The sequence below is a fragment of the Sesamum indicum genome, linkage group LG4, assembly GCF_026168435.1.
Source record: "Sesamum indicum cultivar Baizhima isolate 11 linkage group LG4, ASM2616843v1, whole genome shotgun sequence".
In the NCBI taxonomy this organism is placed as follows: Eukaryota; Viridiplantae; Streptophyta; class Magnoliopsida; order Lamiales; family Pedaliaceae; genus Sesamum; species Sesamum indicum.
In genome coordinates, this window is record NC_142660.1 from 20,292,385 (window position 1) to 20,306,594 (window position 14,210).

The window sequence follows — 14,210 nt, forward strand, 5'->3', positions numbered from 1 at the left end:
TAATTTGTTCTAAAATAAAATTTAACATTTTATCAATCCTAAAATCATCTTATAAAATATTTGACTCAGAAAATCATTAAAAAAAATATATATGTTACAAAAGCCCATTTGAGATGACTCCCAAGCAATAGCAATAAATATCTCCATGTCACACAGGTATGTCCTCATAAATGTTTTGAAACTCAGCCCAGTTCAGACGGTCGAACAGTCCAGACTGCCACTCGGGCCACAAAATGGGTCAGATAAAACTTGAAAATTGAATGAGCTCAAAAGTCGCCTTTTTTTAGCGAAAACTGCCTAACTCAGTGGTTCAACCGTTGAACCAGTTGACCTAGTACTGGATTGAGTGAACGGACGAGTTAGAGTCAAGTATAAATACATGCCAAATCCCTAATTTTTTCATCATCTACCGTTGTTTCTCTCTGTTCTCTACTTCTCTTCTTCGCAGCAGATCTCTTCATATCTGCAAAATCTCCATCTTCTCACTCTCTCTTAATTCTCAAACATTTTCCTTGAACAAACCCAACACATCGCAGAATGTCCACAGTGCCAAGGAATTTTTTGAAGTGGCACAACGGCTATTAAGCCTTGACCGGCACAACACCTTACTTTTACAACTTGAGCATTGTTGTAGGCTGTTCTATGTGAAAGCGGTGAAGCTTGAGCAAGTTATGCTACAACGGGCCACGATGCAATGGATGAAAGGAGGTGACCAATGTGCTAGGGTGTTCTTCTGAAAAATAGCATAGCGACGCACAAAAAGGCGGATTTTTCAGATCAATGACCCTCGAGAAGTAATCCAAGAGTTCATTGCCTTCTATAGTAATTTATTGGGAGGTGAGAGGAGCAGGTGGTTCCTTGATCTTCGTTATTTACGCCCCTGGGCTCACCATATTATCACTGATGAGGAGGCTCAGGAGATGGTACGTCCTGTTACGGCAGCTAAGGTAAAATTGACTTTAGTTCATGTTGCTGAGGATAAAGCCCCTGGTCCTAATGGTTACACCTCAGCCTTCTATAAAGCGGCTTGGCCTATTGTGGGTTCTCAAATCACGCAGGTTCATTGACTTCTTCACTACTGGGCGGCTATTGAAGTAGGTAAATGCTACATACTTGGCACTTATACCTAAAGTCCATAACCCTAATCATGTGGCTGATTTTTGTCCTATTGCATGCTGCAATGTTCTTTACAAAGCTATTACTAAGATCATAGTGTAACGTATAAGTTCGATCTTGGATAAAATTATTAGCCAACCCAGGCGTTTGTCTCAGGTCATTCTATCAGCGACAATATTCTTCTGGCTCAAAAATTATTTACAGGATATAACCAGCAGCGACTCCCACCTTGTTGTGCACTAAAGGTGGATATCCATAAGGCTTATGATATTGTTGATTGGGATTTCCTTCTGGCTGCGCTCCAGTTGTTTGGTTTTCCGCATAGATTCATCTGCTGGATTGAAGAATGTGTTACAACTCCGTCTTTCTCCATTAGGATTAACAGAACACCTAATGGGTTCTTTGTTGGTGTCAAGGCCTTTGGCAAGGTGATCCAATGTCACCATATCTATTTGTCTTGATTATGGAAATTTTGAACCTTATATTGCAGCAACTGATAGAGTAGGTCATGAATTTTGCATTTCACTGGAAGTGTGAACCTCTTCGCCTAGGTCAGCTTGGATTTGCAGATAACTTGCTATTGTTATCTCGGGCTAAGGTGGAATCGGTTCAATTACTCAAACGGGAACTTGATTATTTTTTAGACATGTTTGGGTTTCGGGGCAGCCCTCAAAAGAGTCACCTGATCCTCTCGCGTGGTGGCCAAGGAATAAGGGAACAACTGCTAGAGGTATTTCACTTTCCCGAGGGACTTTTATCGTTAAAATACTTGGGATTACCTCTTATATCTTCCGAAGTGACTATTGTTTGCAAGCCACTCCTTACCAAGTTGGATCAACGTATTAAGGGTTGGGAGAGCATCTCCTTGTCCTATGTTGGACGTCTGCAGATTATTAAATCTATACTCACAGCACTCAATGTATATTGGGCTTCAGCCTTTATATTACCCAATGATGTCATTAGAGAGGTGGAGTAGAGGCTACGGGCATTTCTATGGCAGGGTACCTCTAACCGTGAATATGTAAAAAAAATATATATATATAATATTATATTATATATCCTACTGAACTATTAATCAAAGAAATAGAGTATAATTAAAAAGAAAGGGGGGGGCTAGGTTGTCAAGTATATTAATAATTTATTTTCTAATGTTATTTTTAAAATATTAATAATTATTTACGACATAAATATGACGTCATTGGTTCGACCATGGTTGATCCAAAGGTTGAACGAATGACCGTAACTCACTTTGTTTCCAGTTCGATGAACGGTTTGGGTTTCAGAACATTGGTCTTCATTCACTGATGGATAAACTATAAAGGGCTTTCTGAAAATTAAGAATATCCACTTATTATTTGAAAATTTATAAATACCCGTTGGTTTTAATAACTGTCTAACAAATATGTAAATACCTCTATTATAGAATGATAGAGTATTTGTTAGACAATCATTAATTTTAGAGAGTATTTGTAATTTTCAACAACGAAGAGGAGGAGCGCAACAGAAGGAAGGACCAAGCCTTATAGATAGTAGCACCTGCCCTATCGCTGACCGCTATGCGACTTGCTTGATTGCGCTACAAACCAAAGCAACCTTATGCTCTTAGTTGGGGAATGAAAGGTAAATCCTCTTAGACAACATAGTATTGCTAGTGCTTAACTAAAAGCCCTATCTAAGACCAGAGCAAAAGGGTGACCGACATAGGCATAGACCTAAACAGAGGGGGAGGATAATGAACCTTAGGGCACTTATAATTATAAGGAATAGTTGCAATTGCACCCCCTCATCTATTGTCCTTTTAAACAAACGATCGTCGCCTTTTTAAAAATTATGAAAATTACCCCTGATAGCTTTTAAAATTAAAAAATACCCCTGTTGACTCGATTAAACTAATTTAATTTTTCAATAATAGAAATGCGCTCAAGGATGTTTCTGTAATTACCTAAAGGTAGAAGGGGTGTTAAAATAATATTTATGGGAATAAATAATATGGCCCGCTATATTTTTTTTATCATTGATACCAATTTTAATTTAAACTTAAATTATTTTATTAATTTTTTATATTGAATCTCTATATAAAATTATATTTTTTAATAATTGAAATTTAAATTATTCAATTAATATTATTAATAACAATTAGTTTCTAGGTTATAAATTTAAATTAAAAAATTATCACACTTGTGTAAATTATTTTAAATTAAAAAAATTATTCTCTATTTTTATTTTTAATTAAATTTCATTAAAATTAATAAATTATACATATATTTATATTATATATGTATAAATATGCAATAATTGAACATATTCTATTTATATATATTTATACATTTATACATACATATTTTGATGGCCGATGATAACAAAAGAGGCTGAAGGATGAACACAAATGGGGAAAGGCCATAGGCCACAATGGGGTGCGGCAGCGAGGACATAGGCAGGAGTTGAAGGTGGGCATGACGATAGCAATGGGAAAAGGGGATAATTATTTATAAAAAAATAATTTAATAATTTAAAATATATTTAATAAGTAAATGATAATATAAACTGCATAAATTATTTTAAATTATTACATATAAATTTTATAAAATTTAATTATAAATAAAAATAGAGGGTATAATAATTTCAAATAAATATAAAAGTTTGATAGTTTTTTAATTTATACTCGTAATTTAGTAATTAATTTTATTAATATATTAATTGAATAATTTAATATTTTAATTATTAAAAAGTAAAATTTTGATATAAAAATTTAATTAAAAAAGTAATAAAATAATTTAAATTTAAATTAAAAAATTAATATAAGTAATAAAAAAATCTATGAGATCATATTACCCATCTCCACATGCATTAGTTTGTCATCTCCTCTACCTTTTAATAATTACAGAAACATGCATGAGGATATTTCTGTTCTTAAAAAATTATATTAAAATTTAACGAAACCAACAAGAGCATTTTGTGATTTTGAAGCCTACCTAGGATGATTTTTGTAATTTTAGAAAACGCAGGAATAGTTTATGTAAAAAGGCAGTAAGCAAGGGGTGTAAATGCATTACATCGTACCATTTTCATGGGAAATGCTAACGAAGTATTTATCATCAAACAGTTCAAAAAGAACTATCATCAGAGGTGTCTTCAGAACTTCATTTCCTGTCCTAATAGTCACATAGTACATTCACAAAATACTGTCTTCTGCCTTTTCTTATTGCATCTGAGGTCAAAGAATGATATATGCTAATGAAAAGATATACAAAAACACAAATTAGTTAGTTCCAAGAAAAAACCAGTAAGCATGTACTTTAACAATGAATCCATGTTAAGAGACTAGCATTTCATAACAAGTAAACCTGAAAAAACATATCAAAACAGTAGCCAAGAGAGAAGGAATCGTCGACGAATAGATGGGGTATATCAGATGCTGTATCTGGAGAACAGCTCAAAATTTTTTTCTCCCTGCGGGCAGATTTCAGATTACAAAACAAAGGGTGCTAAAAGTGGTACTCGATTTGTCACCTCGGAGAAAGGGACAGAGCTGGCTATCTATTTCTGCACGAGGGGCTCACCGGTTTCCTCACTTTTGTTCATTGCCTTCCTTGCAAGCTCGTAGCCAGCAAAATTCATGGCACCTAATGGAGCGATCCAGAAGAAACGGGGAACGGCTCCTTTGAATAGTCCAAGAGGCCCTTCACGACGAAGAATAGAGAATGCTACCATTGACAATGTTACTTGGTGTCCCTGAGGAGCCGTCATCATTCTCGTCTTCATGACATCGAATGGTGTTGTCAAGACAGCTGCCAGTCCACCAGATAAAGCCCCAACAGAAATGGCTTCCCAAGGTTCTAGCTCCCGTCCCAGAAATTGCTGGGCTGCCTGAAAGAAATCAAGTGGGAATCAGGTAGCTGTAATTAAACAGGACAAAAATTGGTCCTTGATTGCTTTATGATCATCCTATTGTTTTCTATTCAATCAAGACATTGAAACAAAGAAAGTTGGTTTATAATTGGTTTGTTTTGGTCTTCGAGAGATCATCCAAAGTCAGAAACTGAGTCATGAGATGTTCGTTTAAAATGTTATATCAGTTGAATCTTCTGTAAATTGCCATGCAGAATATCCAGGCCCTCCTTAAAATTGAGCAAAATTCCTGCCTTCTCAAACTAACATTCTAGGCAAGTATGACAAGAATCTGCGACCTAATTTTGTGGTCAAATCACCAGCATTAATTAACTCTCTTAACCCATTGCTTAGCCATGAAGGTCATAGCCTACTCTAGTACTCTTACTCTGACCAGTAGCAGCATCAAATCAACTTCAAGTAATCCAGGCAGAATAAACATCAACGATGCCGACAAGGCCATTTTGATGAAGCACATGTGTCAGAAACCAAAACTTGAACAATTCTATTATTTTAAGAACCAAAGGAAAGAGAACAAAATAACAAAGAGGTCCAAGAGAACATCAGCAACCCAGAAAAGAGTTCGGTGACTTCTTACCTTCTTGGACTCAGCATAAAGACCCATGCCCGCAACATAGAATGGAACTTCCCGGCAGAGAGTGGCACCAGTCCCACGGAAAAAACCCCGTAGACCATCTTGCTGCCAAGTTCCAAGAATAGCTTCCCCCACATTTTCAAATAGACCAGCTTGTAATCTTTGCTTCAATACTTCGCATGGAATTCTTACTGCTGTTCCGAGAAAAGTGCTACAGAATGATGCCACAGTTTGAACCTAAACGCAATGCTGACAATAAGTATCTACTAGGAAATGGGCAGACTTAATCCAATTAAAATTGTAAATGAAAATCTTAATAGTGCATTCTCCAAATGATAAACCTTTCGTACCAACCACAATTAAAAAGAAAAGGGAAAATTCTACATAAAATTTCCACATATAACTGAAGTCACCAACTTAGAACAGAGTGGGTTCAACATCAGAAGAAGTATCAACAAGCTTAGAATAAAGTGAAATTTTGCTCCCCCAAAAGAGAAATACTAGCATAAGTATAACAATGCTGTGGGCAATTACAATGTTGATTCCATAGGCGAAAAAGATGTAGTGGAAGTATTTATTTAGCTAGACTGTCACAAAAGAGCAAACTAGCCGTTAACATTGCTAAAGGAATGATGTAAAAGAGCAAATCACAGAACGGACCATCATGGCCTAACCTGTAATTCCGGAAGTGTTGGTGCAACATTTATCAACACAAGCTTGCTTGCTTCAAAAATTCCAGTTCGGAGACCATGACTGCACCAATAATTAAATTAAAATTCCTGCTGGGAAATTATCGATAAAGTAAATGAGGCCCACTAATCAAATTATACCTTGAAAATTGCCCTAATATAGCAGGAATGGAACCCCTATATAATCCACGTGTTCCAAGTTGAGGAAGCTTGGATAAAATCTCCGGGAAGGTGAGGGTTGAAGCTTGCACTCGTGTCTGACAGACAAATCAGTTGAGAAGAGTTAGATGGTCTCATAGAACACTGAAATCAGACAACCTGTAAAATCTATGAACAACTCCTATTTGCCTCATTTGTGTAGTATTAGTTTCATGCCATAGGATCTATACACACAATATTGACCAAAGAACAATCTTCATTCAACCACCAACTTTAAGATTCCCCATATCATATTCTTTTAGTCATCAAAAGTCATTGTGAAGGATCATAAGATGCTTCAATCACCTCATAAAAGAAACCACATTTTGTACCATAATGATGTAATTGAAAGTGGTAACCACAATAAGGCACAATATTAAGAAAAGAATTAAGAGTTTAGAGATGCATTTCAGGAAACCTAAACCATGTGGAGTTATCAAAGGTGTTTGCAGATGAGTTTGGCAGGCCTCAAATGTATGTTTTAGTCTGAAAATACACGACAAAGTGTTCAGCCAAAATTGGCTGCAATACTAATTATATTTCCAGCGTGGCTTCTTCTCCTGTCCTGTTTCCAATTTATGCCTACAGTAACTCTTGAAATATAAAAAACCTAATAGTAATTCAAAATCAACTTTGAAAATTAAGCTTCAATATATCTACTTTTTATAATAGCAGTTCCTTATACAGTTAACGAAACCCGTGATTAGGAATCAAGTCCCATCAACAGTTTGCAAGACTTCCAGTAGAGCTAAATCACTCAGCTTATCCTACCACTGAACAAACAGATCACAACTACTTCAAAGGTTACTGAAGATGGCCCCCGATTTACAGAAGAGTTGATGTAGTATTTGGGATCAGCGCAACTCTAAAAATACGTAGCCAACTTGTTTCAAACTGTCTGAGCAATGAACGCATGTGCAATGTATATCAATCTATTTAAATAGTTAGATAGGGAGGAGTTGAAAGCAAGCAGTACGCATAAAATGATCATTTATATAATTCAAGTTTCTCGAGAAACAAATGACTCATTGTAGATGAACCCTAACACCAGAAGAAACAGGATGAAAACACTTGAAAGCAGTGTGCCTACCAACATGCGATCAAACAATCACCATTAATTCATGAAATCATCATCTGTAGGATTTCCAAACAATCAAAGTGCAAAAGAGAGATCAAAACAGACATCGCCTATCCATACATGTATCTGTTTCTCAAGACTTTACCTTAACTGTATCAACAGGATGCAATAAAGCTGTAGACAACGCACAGGATAGACCTCCAGCCAATGCAGATTTTAGAACACTGCCAGTAGGTATCTCCACAGATGGAGGAACAGCAACCACAGTAGCAGCTTCAAACCAGATACTTCTGCAAGTCACAAAGTAAAAGTCAGTGTTAGTTGCTATCAGAACCTGATACTAGGAGAATTAAACAAGCAGCACTAAGTGTAAAAATGAATTATTGTACACCATACTAGGTGGATGTGAAAACATTGGACTTTGTGATCACTCCAAAGCTGTAACAAAACCTTCTAAAGCTTTTGAAGAATCTAAGGGAATAAAAGTCTCATCATCCGAGAGTTGCGAAACCTAAATCTTTGGCGGACAAAATTGCATGGGAAGTTTTAAGGTGGATTCATAGACTTAAATAAACCTGATCCTACTAGAGAAGTGACTAGGAAAGACTGGATTAAGGAAACCCTTCTTCTACCAGGATTAGACAAAACTATACACTCATAACATATTCCCAACTTAAAAGACTCCAATAAGAGATCCTTCAGCTAAATAATTAAATCTATTCCTCAACATGGAATTCCAACACTTGAACGGATATAAACAAGAAAAAAAAAGTTAAAACCTAAAATAAATTCAGCTTAAATTTCCTAATGGCACTTGTATTTTCCCTGTAGATATCGTTGTGTTTGCTCTTCTTATGAAAAAAATTAATGTAAAAACAAGTCAGATCAATGAAATACAAAGACCGCATTCATCAAATTACTTGTATAAAGAGCATGACAGAAGGGAAACCTTAACAGGCTTAACGTACCGTGGATCTTCTTGAAGTCGGTCCGATGGGAGCAAAAGCATGAAATTCCGGAAATGCCCATAAGATATAGATTCCTCAGTGTCAGCATTCAGAAACCGCATCATTGCCACAGCATTATCTTCATTGGCAGGAAGTCCTGCATTCTGCAGGGATGCCAAGATTTCACTTTTCTGTAGTGTCCCAGACTTGCTCAAACAGAGACTGGTATAAGCCCGAAGAATGGTTGGTTCTTTCTGTTCCATCAAGGATAAGAACTGTTTCCAACCAAAAGAACGCGAGAACAAGTGACTCCTAGTACGGCGCATGAATTCATGAGCATATCTCTTAGGTAGTTTCCTCTTTCTCATGGCAACTTCAAGATCTTCCAGAGTAACTTGTCCATCACCATCTCTGTCCAACTCCAGGAAGAATCTCTTTCCTGCATACAGTGAATTACATTCATATTACAATGATACTAACCAAAAGCATGCATCAGTAAGCAGAAAAGTCATATGATAATGAAATTTCACAAGGTCAAAGCAATTACGAATAACTTATTTGGCACAAGCTTGTCTTATGGAAGCCCTTCACAGGCAAGTATTTGGAAGAGGAAGTTCCTAGTCAAGCTGGATGGAAGTAACCTGCCCAAGGAGATTTTCAATAATTGGCTACTCTATTTTTACAGTGATTAACAATTACTACGCAGAGACTCTAGCCTAAACAAATGCAAAGAATTGGCTTTATAATTTGCACTTAAAGATTGGCGTTATAGCTGCAGTCCAACTCTAATTCAAGAAAAAGGTTAGCACCTTCATTAAGCATAGTAATAGCAGACAGGAGGAGGACAACTAGAAGCCCCACCACACTGAAATCCTCAGGTAAAATCATTATTCACTTACGAAAGGTTAACTACTAAATCAATGGCTTGTCAGGTAATTGAGTCATTTTTGTCAGCAGGTAACAACTACCATACTTCGTAACGGGCATGAAAGAATTTCTGTTACAGAAAGTCCTGTGTATAAGTTTGTGCTTGAGGCTCCTTCCAGCCATGATTACAATAGCAAACATGTTCAGCATTTAAGTAGATACGGCTCTCTCGTTCAGAAGCAGTTAACTGTCTAGTATTGGACACATAAAGAGTGCTCTGCAAATACAAAAACCTCAGAAGTAACCACTTGCCAATTGAAATAAGTTTGATTTTATATATAGTTGTGCTGCATATTATCGGGGTATGCAAGAGAAAATGTACAGCATATCAGGGACAACTTCAGATCAAAAGTAGGAACATTATCATTCAAAATTTTCCTTGTAATTACAACACTAGCATGTCCTTTGTAACAATTTCAAGCTTTTTCAGTCAAATGAAAAAGATTTTGCAGTGAAAAGTATACCTTCAGCTTCTGTGTATCTGAAAAAGTCCTGGACAGAGAAAAGTTTCTTCTTGTCAGGATGGTCTTCCTTTGAAGGTCTCCCTATTTGTGGTAAAAGCTCGATCAATTCCGTCAATGATACAGTTGACAGGGTCGATCTCAAACGCTCGACATTGGACAGTGGAATACTTAGCAATCCATTGCCCAATTTTTGTGGCGAATTGCCTCCACTTTCTTCCTGATTAACAGCATTACTAATTCCCTCATCTCCCACATCTTTCACCGAAGGCACCTCAACAATACCTGATGGCACTCCTCCCACGCGAGCAAACTTCAAATTCCCCAAAAATCCATTCACATCTGCTCTTTTACCTTCTAAAATACTGAAAAGTGCCTTTAAGTGGTCAAACTGATTAACAGGGGCCGTTGAAGGTTTACACTCTGCATTATTGCACTCATTTTCTTGAACACCCACATCAAACTTTGGCAAGTGATTCAACTGATCAACCACAAATCCTATAAAATACTCAAATGGCAAATCTTTCCCTTCTTTAGCCTTCAATTGCTCCTTCTTAATTCCACATGTAGCCCTCGGCTTCACTTCAACTTTGATATGTGAATCATCACAAACAAAAGTATCCTCATTATTCATCTTCTGAACCCGCTTTTTCACAGACTTCAACGGTCTTGGGAAGGCCTGTACAAAACCATTAATCAAAAAGGATAACGCCAAATCAAAAGGCAAGCAATTCCCATATGAATTCCTATCCTCTTTCCCACCATTATCACTTCCATACCTCTCTTTCAATCCTTTCTTCGAGAGATTTACCTTAAATTTCTCTACCTCGTCACAACTAACATTCACGTTATTATGAACATTATTTCCATCCTTCTCCATAAAGATTCCCACAAATACTTTGACTGGAACTTTCCCTTTTCGACGATCATTGCCACTGACAACATGTTGACCACTCTTCTTCTTCAAATCCAACTGAGCTGCGACCACCTCATTATTACGATCGTTAACACTACCATTCAAGTTCGCATACTTCGAAGGCCCATTAAAGCAATGCTCGAAATTCTTGGCAACTTTCCGAAAATTCGATTCTAGAGGCGAAAACGCATTCTTAACCACCTGAATCGAATTCAAAAACGATTCCAAAGGGTCATTCCCTGACACCACCATCACTCAAAACCCTAGCTCAATCACAACTCATACGAATATCCCAATTTTCCAAAACACAAATTAATTCCAAACCCAAGAACTATATCCCACAGAAAACACAAAATCAGCCTTTAATTGCCCCGCCAATCAATATAACATCAAGAATTCCCACACCCATCAAAACCAAATAAGAACCGCATCAACTCAATGGGCAGGTGGAATTCTTGAAGGAAATCATAGAAACATAGTCAACTCTTGATGTCTTGTCTACGCGTGCTGTCTGCAACCGTATATATGTACAAATACATGCAAAATATATGTATATCATATGTGTGGATAGACTTCTCAGTGAAATGGGAAGTGTACGTATTTACACATTCGAGCAGCAAGAAATGTAGATAATGGGATAAATTCTGTCACCTGGGAAACACAATTTTCACAGGGAATTTTCAAGAAAATTTATGAGGCTAATAAAATTTCGGATAAGGGATTTATGTAATTCTGCAATTTTCAAGCAAATCTGGGGAATCTGAAAGATATGGTGAGAGTGAGGAAGAACAAACAAAGAGAGGAAGGAGGAGAGGTTCTTTTCCAGAATTTATTTAATTCACAACAACTGAAATGGCGAGAATGCCCTTCAGTTTCATCCTTATCCTTTTGACATGTCACTGTTGTGGCATGATGTGCAAAGGGCATATTTGACATTTCAAAAGTATTGATGGAATGACTCACTTGATATTGTCATGTCTCAATCATTGCACTTAACTTTTTTTAATTAATTTTCACTAATTAAAGTATAAAAGAAGTGATTTAAAAAGGTGAAGAACTTACCCCACTTTTCTTCACCATGTCTTGATTGATTTTGAGGTGTAATAAGGGATAATTAAATGCCCCTGCTTTAATTTTATAATATAAAAAAAATTATATTTAAGAATCTTGTAATTTGCTTTCAGTTCAATAAATAGATTTATCCGATAATTAAAATTTACTGAATTTATTGATATTAAAAAAATAAATAAAGATAGATATTTGCCCTAACTTAACATATTACTGATTTTTTGCAAATTAAATAATTTTTTTTACTACGCATAGATATATTACATTAATTTCTAAAATAAAAATAATTTTACTCGTAGATAAATGAATTATTGCAATTTAATTATAATATTTTGAGTATATGGGCAAATTAAGGTACTCATATTTTGGAAAGTTATTCGAATTTTGTTATTAATAAAACAAATATTATTAGTTGTTTTTTACTAATTATTCTAAGAAAATAAAATTTAGTTAAATATTGATATAATAAAGAAAAGAATTTTACAATCTTGATTAAAGAGTTTCATGATCTTTTACACTACACTATAAATATATTCTGTGATATCATAGTTGTAATTATAAATATATCCTATATTTAATGATAAAATTTCACATAAATACTAATAAAGCATGATGCCGCAAATAACTACTTTTAATGCAATTTTAAATGCGATAACTAAAGTAATTATATTCAAAAGATAATATTTTATCTCTTATTTTACCTTTCTCTTTTGTATCCTAAAGTACTTGCGACTCATTTTATTTTAGTTTTAATTATTTGTCAAATAAAGTTAAAAATAAATTTATACATGCATAAAATTATCATATTTATATAATTATCATATATATATAGATATATTAATTCTATATTTTTTTATTAGTTCATCAACCCTTTTGGTTTTATTAATTATATATTTTTTTAAATAAATATATATGCATGTAAAAATTTATTTTTAATTTTGTCTTACAAACAAGTGAAACTAAAATAATACAAGTCCCTAATATTTTAGGATTACGGAAACAAAATGAGCTTGATGAATAAGTTTATATATGTATATACAATTAATTTTCGTAATCCTAAAATAATTGGAGCTCATATTATTTTAGTTTCACTTGCTTGTAAAATCAGATTAAAAATTTACTTAAACAAATATAAAATTAATAAAATCAAAAGGGTTGATGACTAATACAAAAATATAGAATTAATATATATATATATATAATATTTAAATGTGGTGACTTTACACATGTTTAAATTATTTAAAATAAAATGAGGTACAAGTATTTTAGGATTACGAAATAAAAACAGATCGATGAACAAGTGGAACTAGAATTAGACAAATAGTAATTTTGACATTTTAAAAATCTGTTTATTTTTTTTTACACAAAGTTATTTTTTTAAGGGTAAAATAGACTTTTTAGACTTAAAAAATAAAGATCAGGAAGATTTTTGAAGGTTTTAATATTTCAAGGGGTAATTGATATAGGATGAATACTTCAAGAGTGGTAACTGTATTTAAACCCAAATATTTATACACACAGAGTGTATATACCACCCAAACCCAAACCTCAAAATCACGAGGGCATTCTTGGCAACTTCTTAAGTAATGGGGGATTTTAGTATTTATTATCTTAATTAGGGAGATTAGTACTAAATAAGTATTTAATGATGTGTTAATGGGGGAGATGGATAGATTCTGACGTTGGGCTGACTAGGAAAGAAGGAATCTATGGTTGGGATGGCGTTAAATGCAGTTTGTTTCATCCAATGTTGTATCAGTGGATAAGATTGAAATTTTATGAATAAATTTAAAATTTATGGGTTTGAATTTTATTTAATGTATAGGTATTTATATAATTTTATATGAATTATTGTAATTTATTTATTGTTTTTAATTATATTAATATATGGGTTAAATTAATATATTGATTAATTTATTGGGAAATTTATATGTATCACACGACTCTTCTCTCCAATTCTGTTAGTCCTGAGACTTTCTTTAATAGTTGGATAAAAGTAATTATCTCTAGTAAATAATAAAGTGGAACAAATTTAATTATAAAAAACATACATTATGTTCGGAGACAAACTTCTCAACCTTAATTATTGGGCAAAATGATTATCAGTGACTTATGTTCTTTTTTCGTATATAACAGCAGAAAATCTGTATGTGCAGAGTGTAAACAAATCAAACTCAAGTATACATGGAAGCGTTCAGAATTCATTTTGAAATTAATGCCGATACTGAAATTATGCTTGAATTTGATTGTTAGATGAGCCGGGCTCTGACGAACTTTAAAGTTTTTAAAATTATAACTACATCCTTTGAGATTATAGTTGTAATTAC

At 34.3% G+C, this 14,210-nt stretch overlaps 1 protein-coding gene across 1 annotated transcript; it reads right to left on the reverse strand.

Moving 5' to 3' along the window:
• Positions 1 to 4,361: 4,361 nt before the first annotated feature.
• Positions 4,362 to 11,620, reverse strand: LOC105161148 (uncharacterized). The gene is made up of 7 exons (XM_088879746.1): positions 9,903 to 11,620; positions 8,533 to 8,950; positions 7,710 to 7,854; positions 6,430 to 6,545; positions 6,274 to 6,352; positions 5,603 to 5,836; positions 4,362 to 4,983 (listed from the first exon to the last, which is right to left on the reverse strand). Exons 1-7 carry the CDS (start codon positions 11,065 to 11,067, stop codon positions 4,654 to 4,656), a joined length of 2,487 nt encoding a protein of 828 aa, XP_088735872.1. The 5' UTR covers positions 11,068 to 11,620; the 3' UTR covers positions 4,362 to 4,653.
• Between the last annotated feature and the right edge of the window lie 2,590 nt (positions 11,621 to 14,210).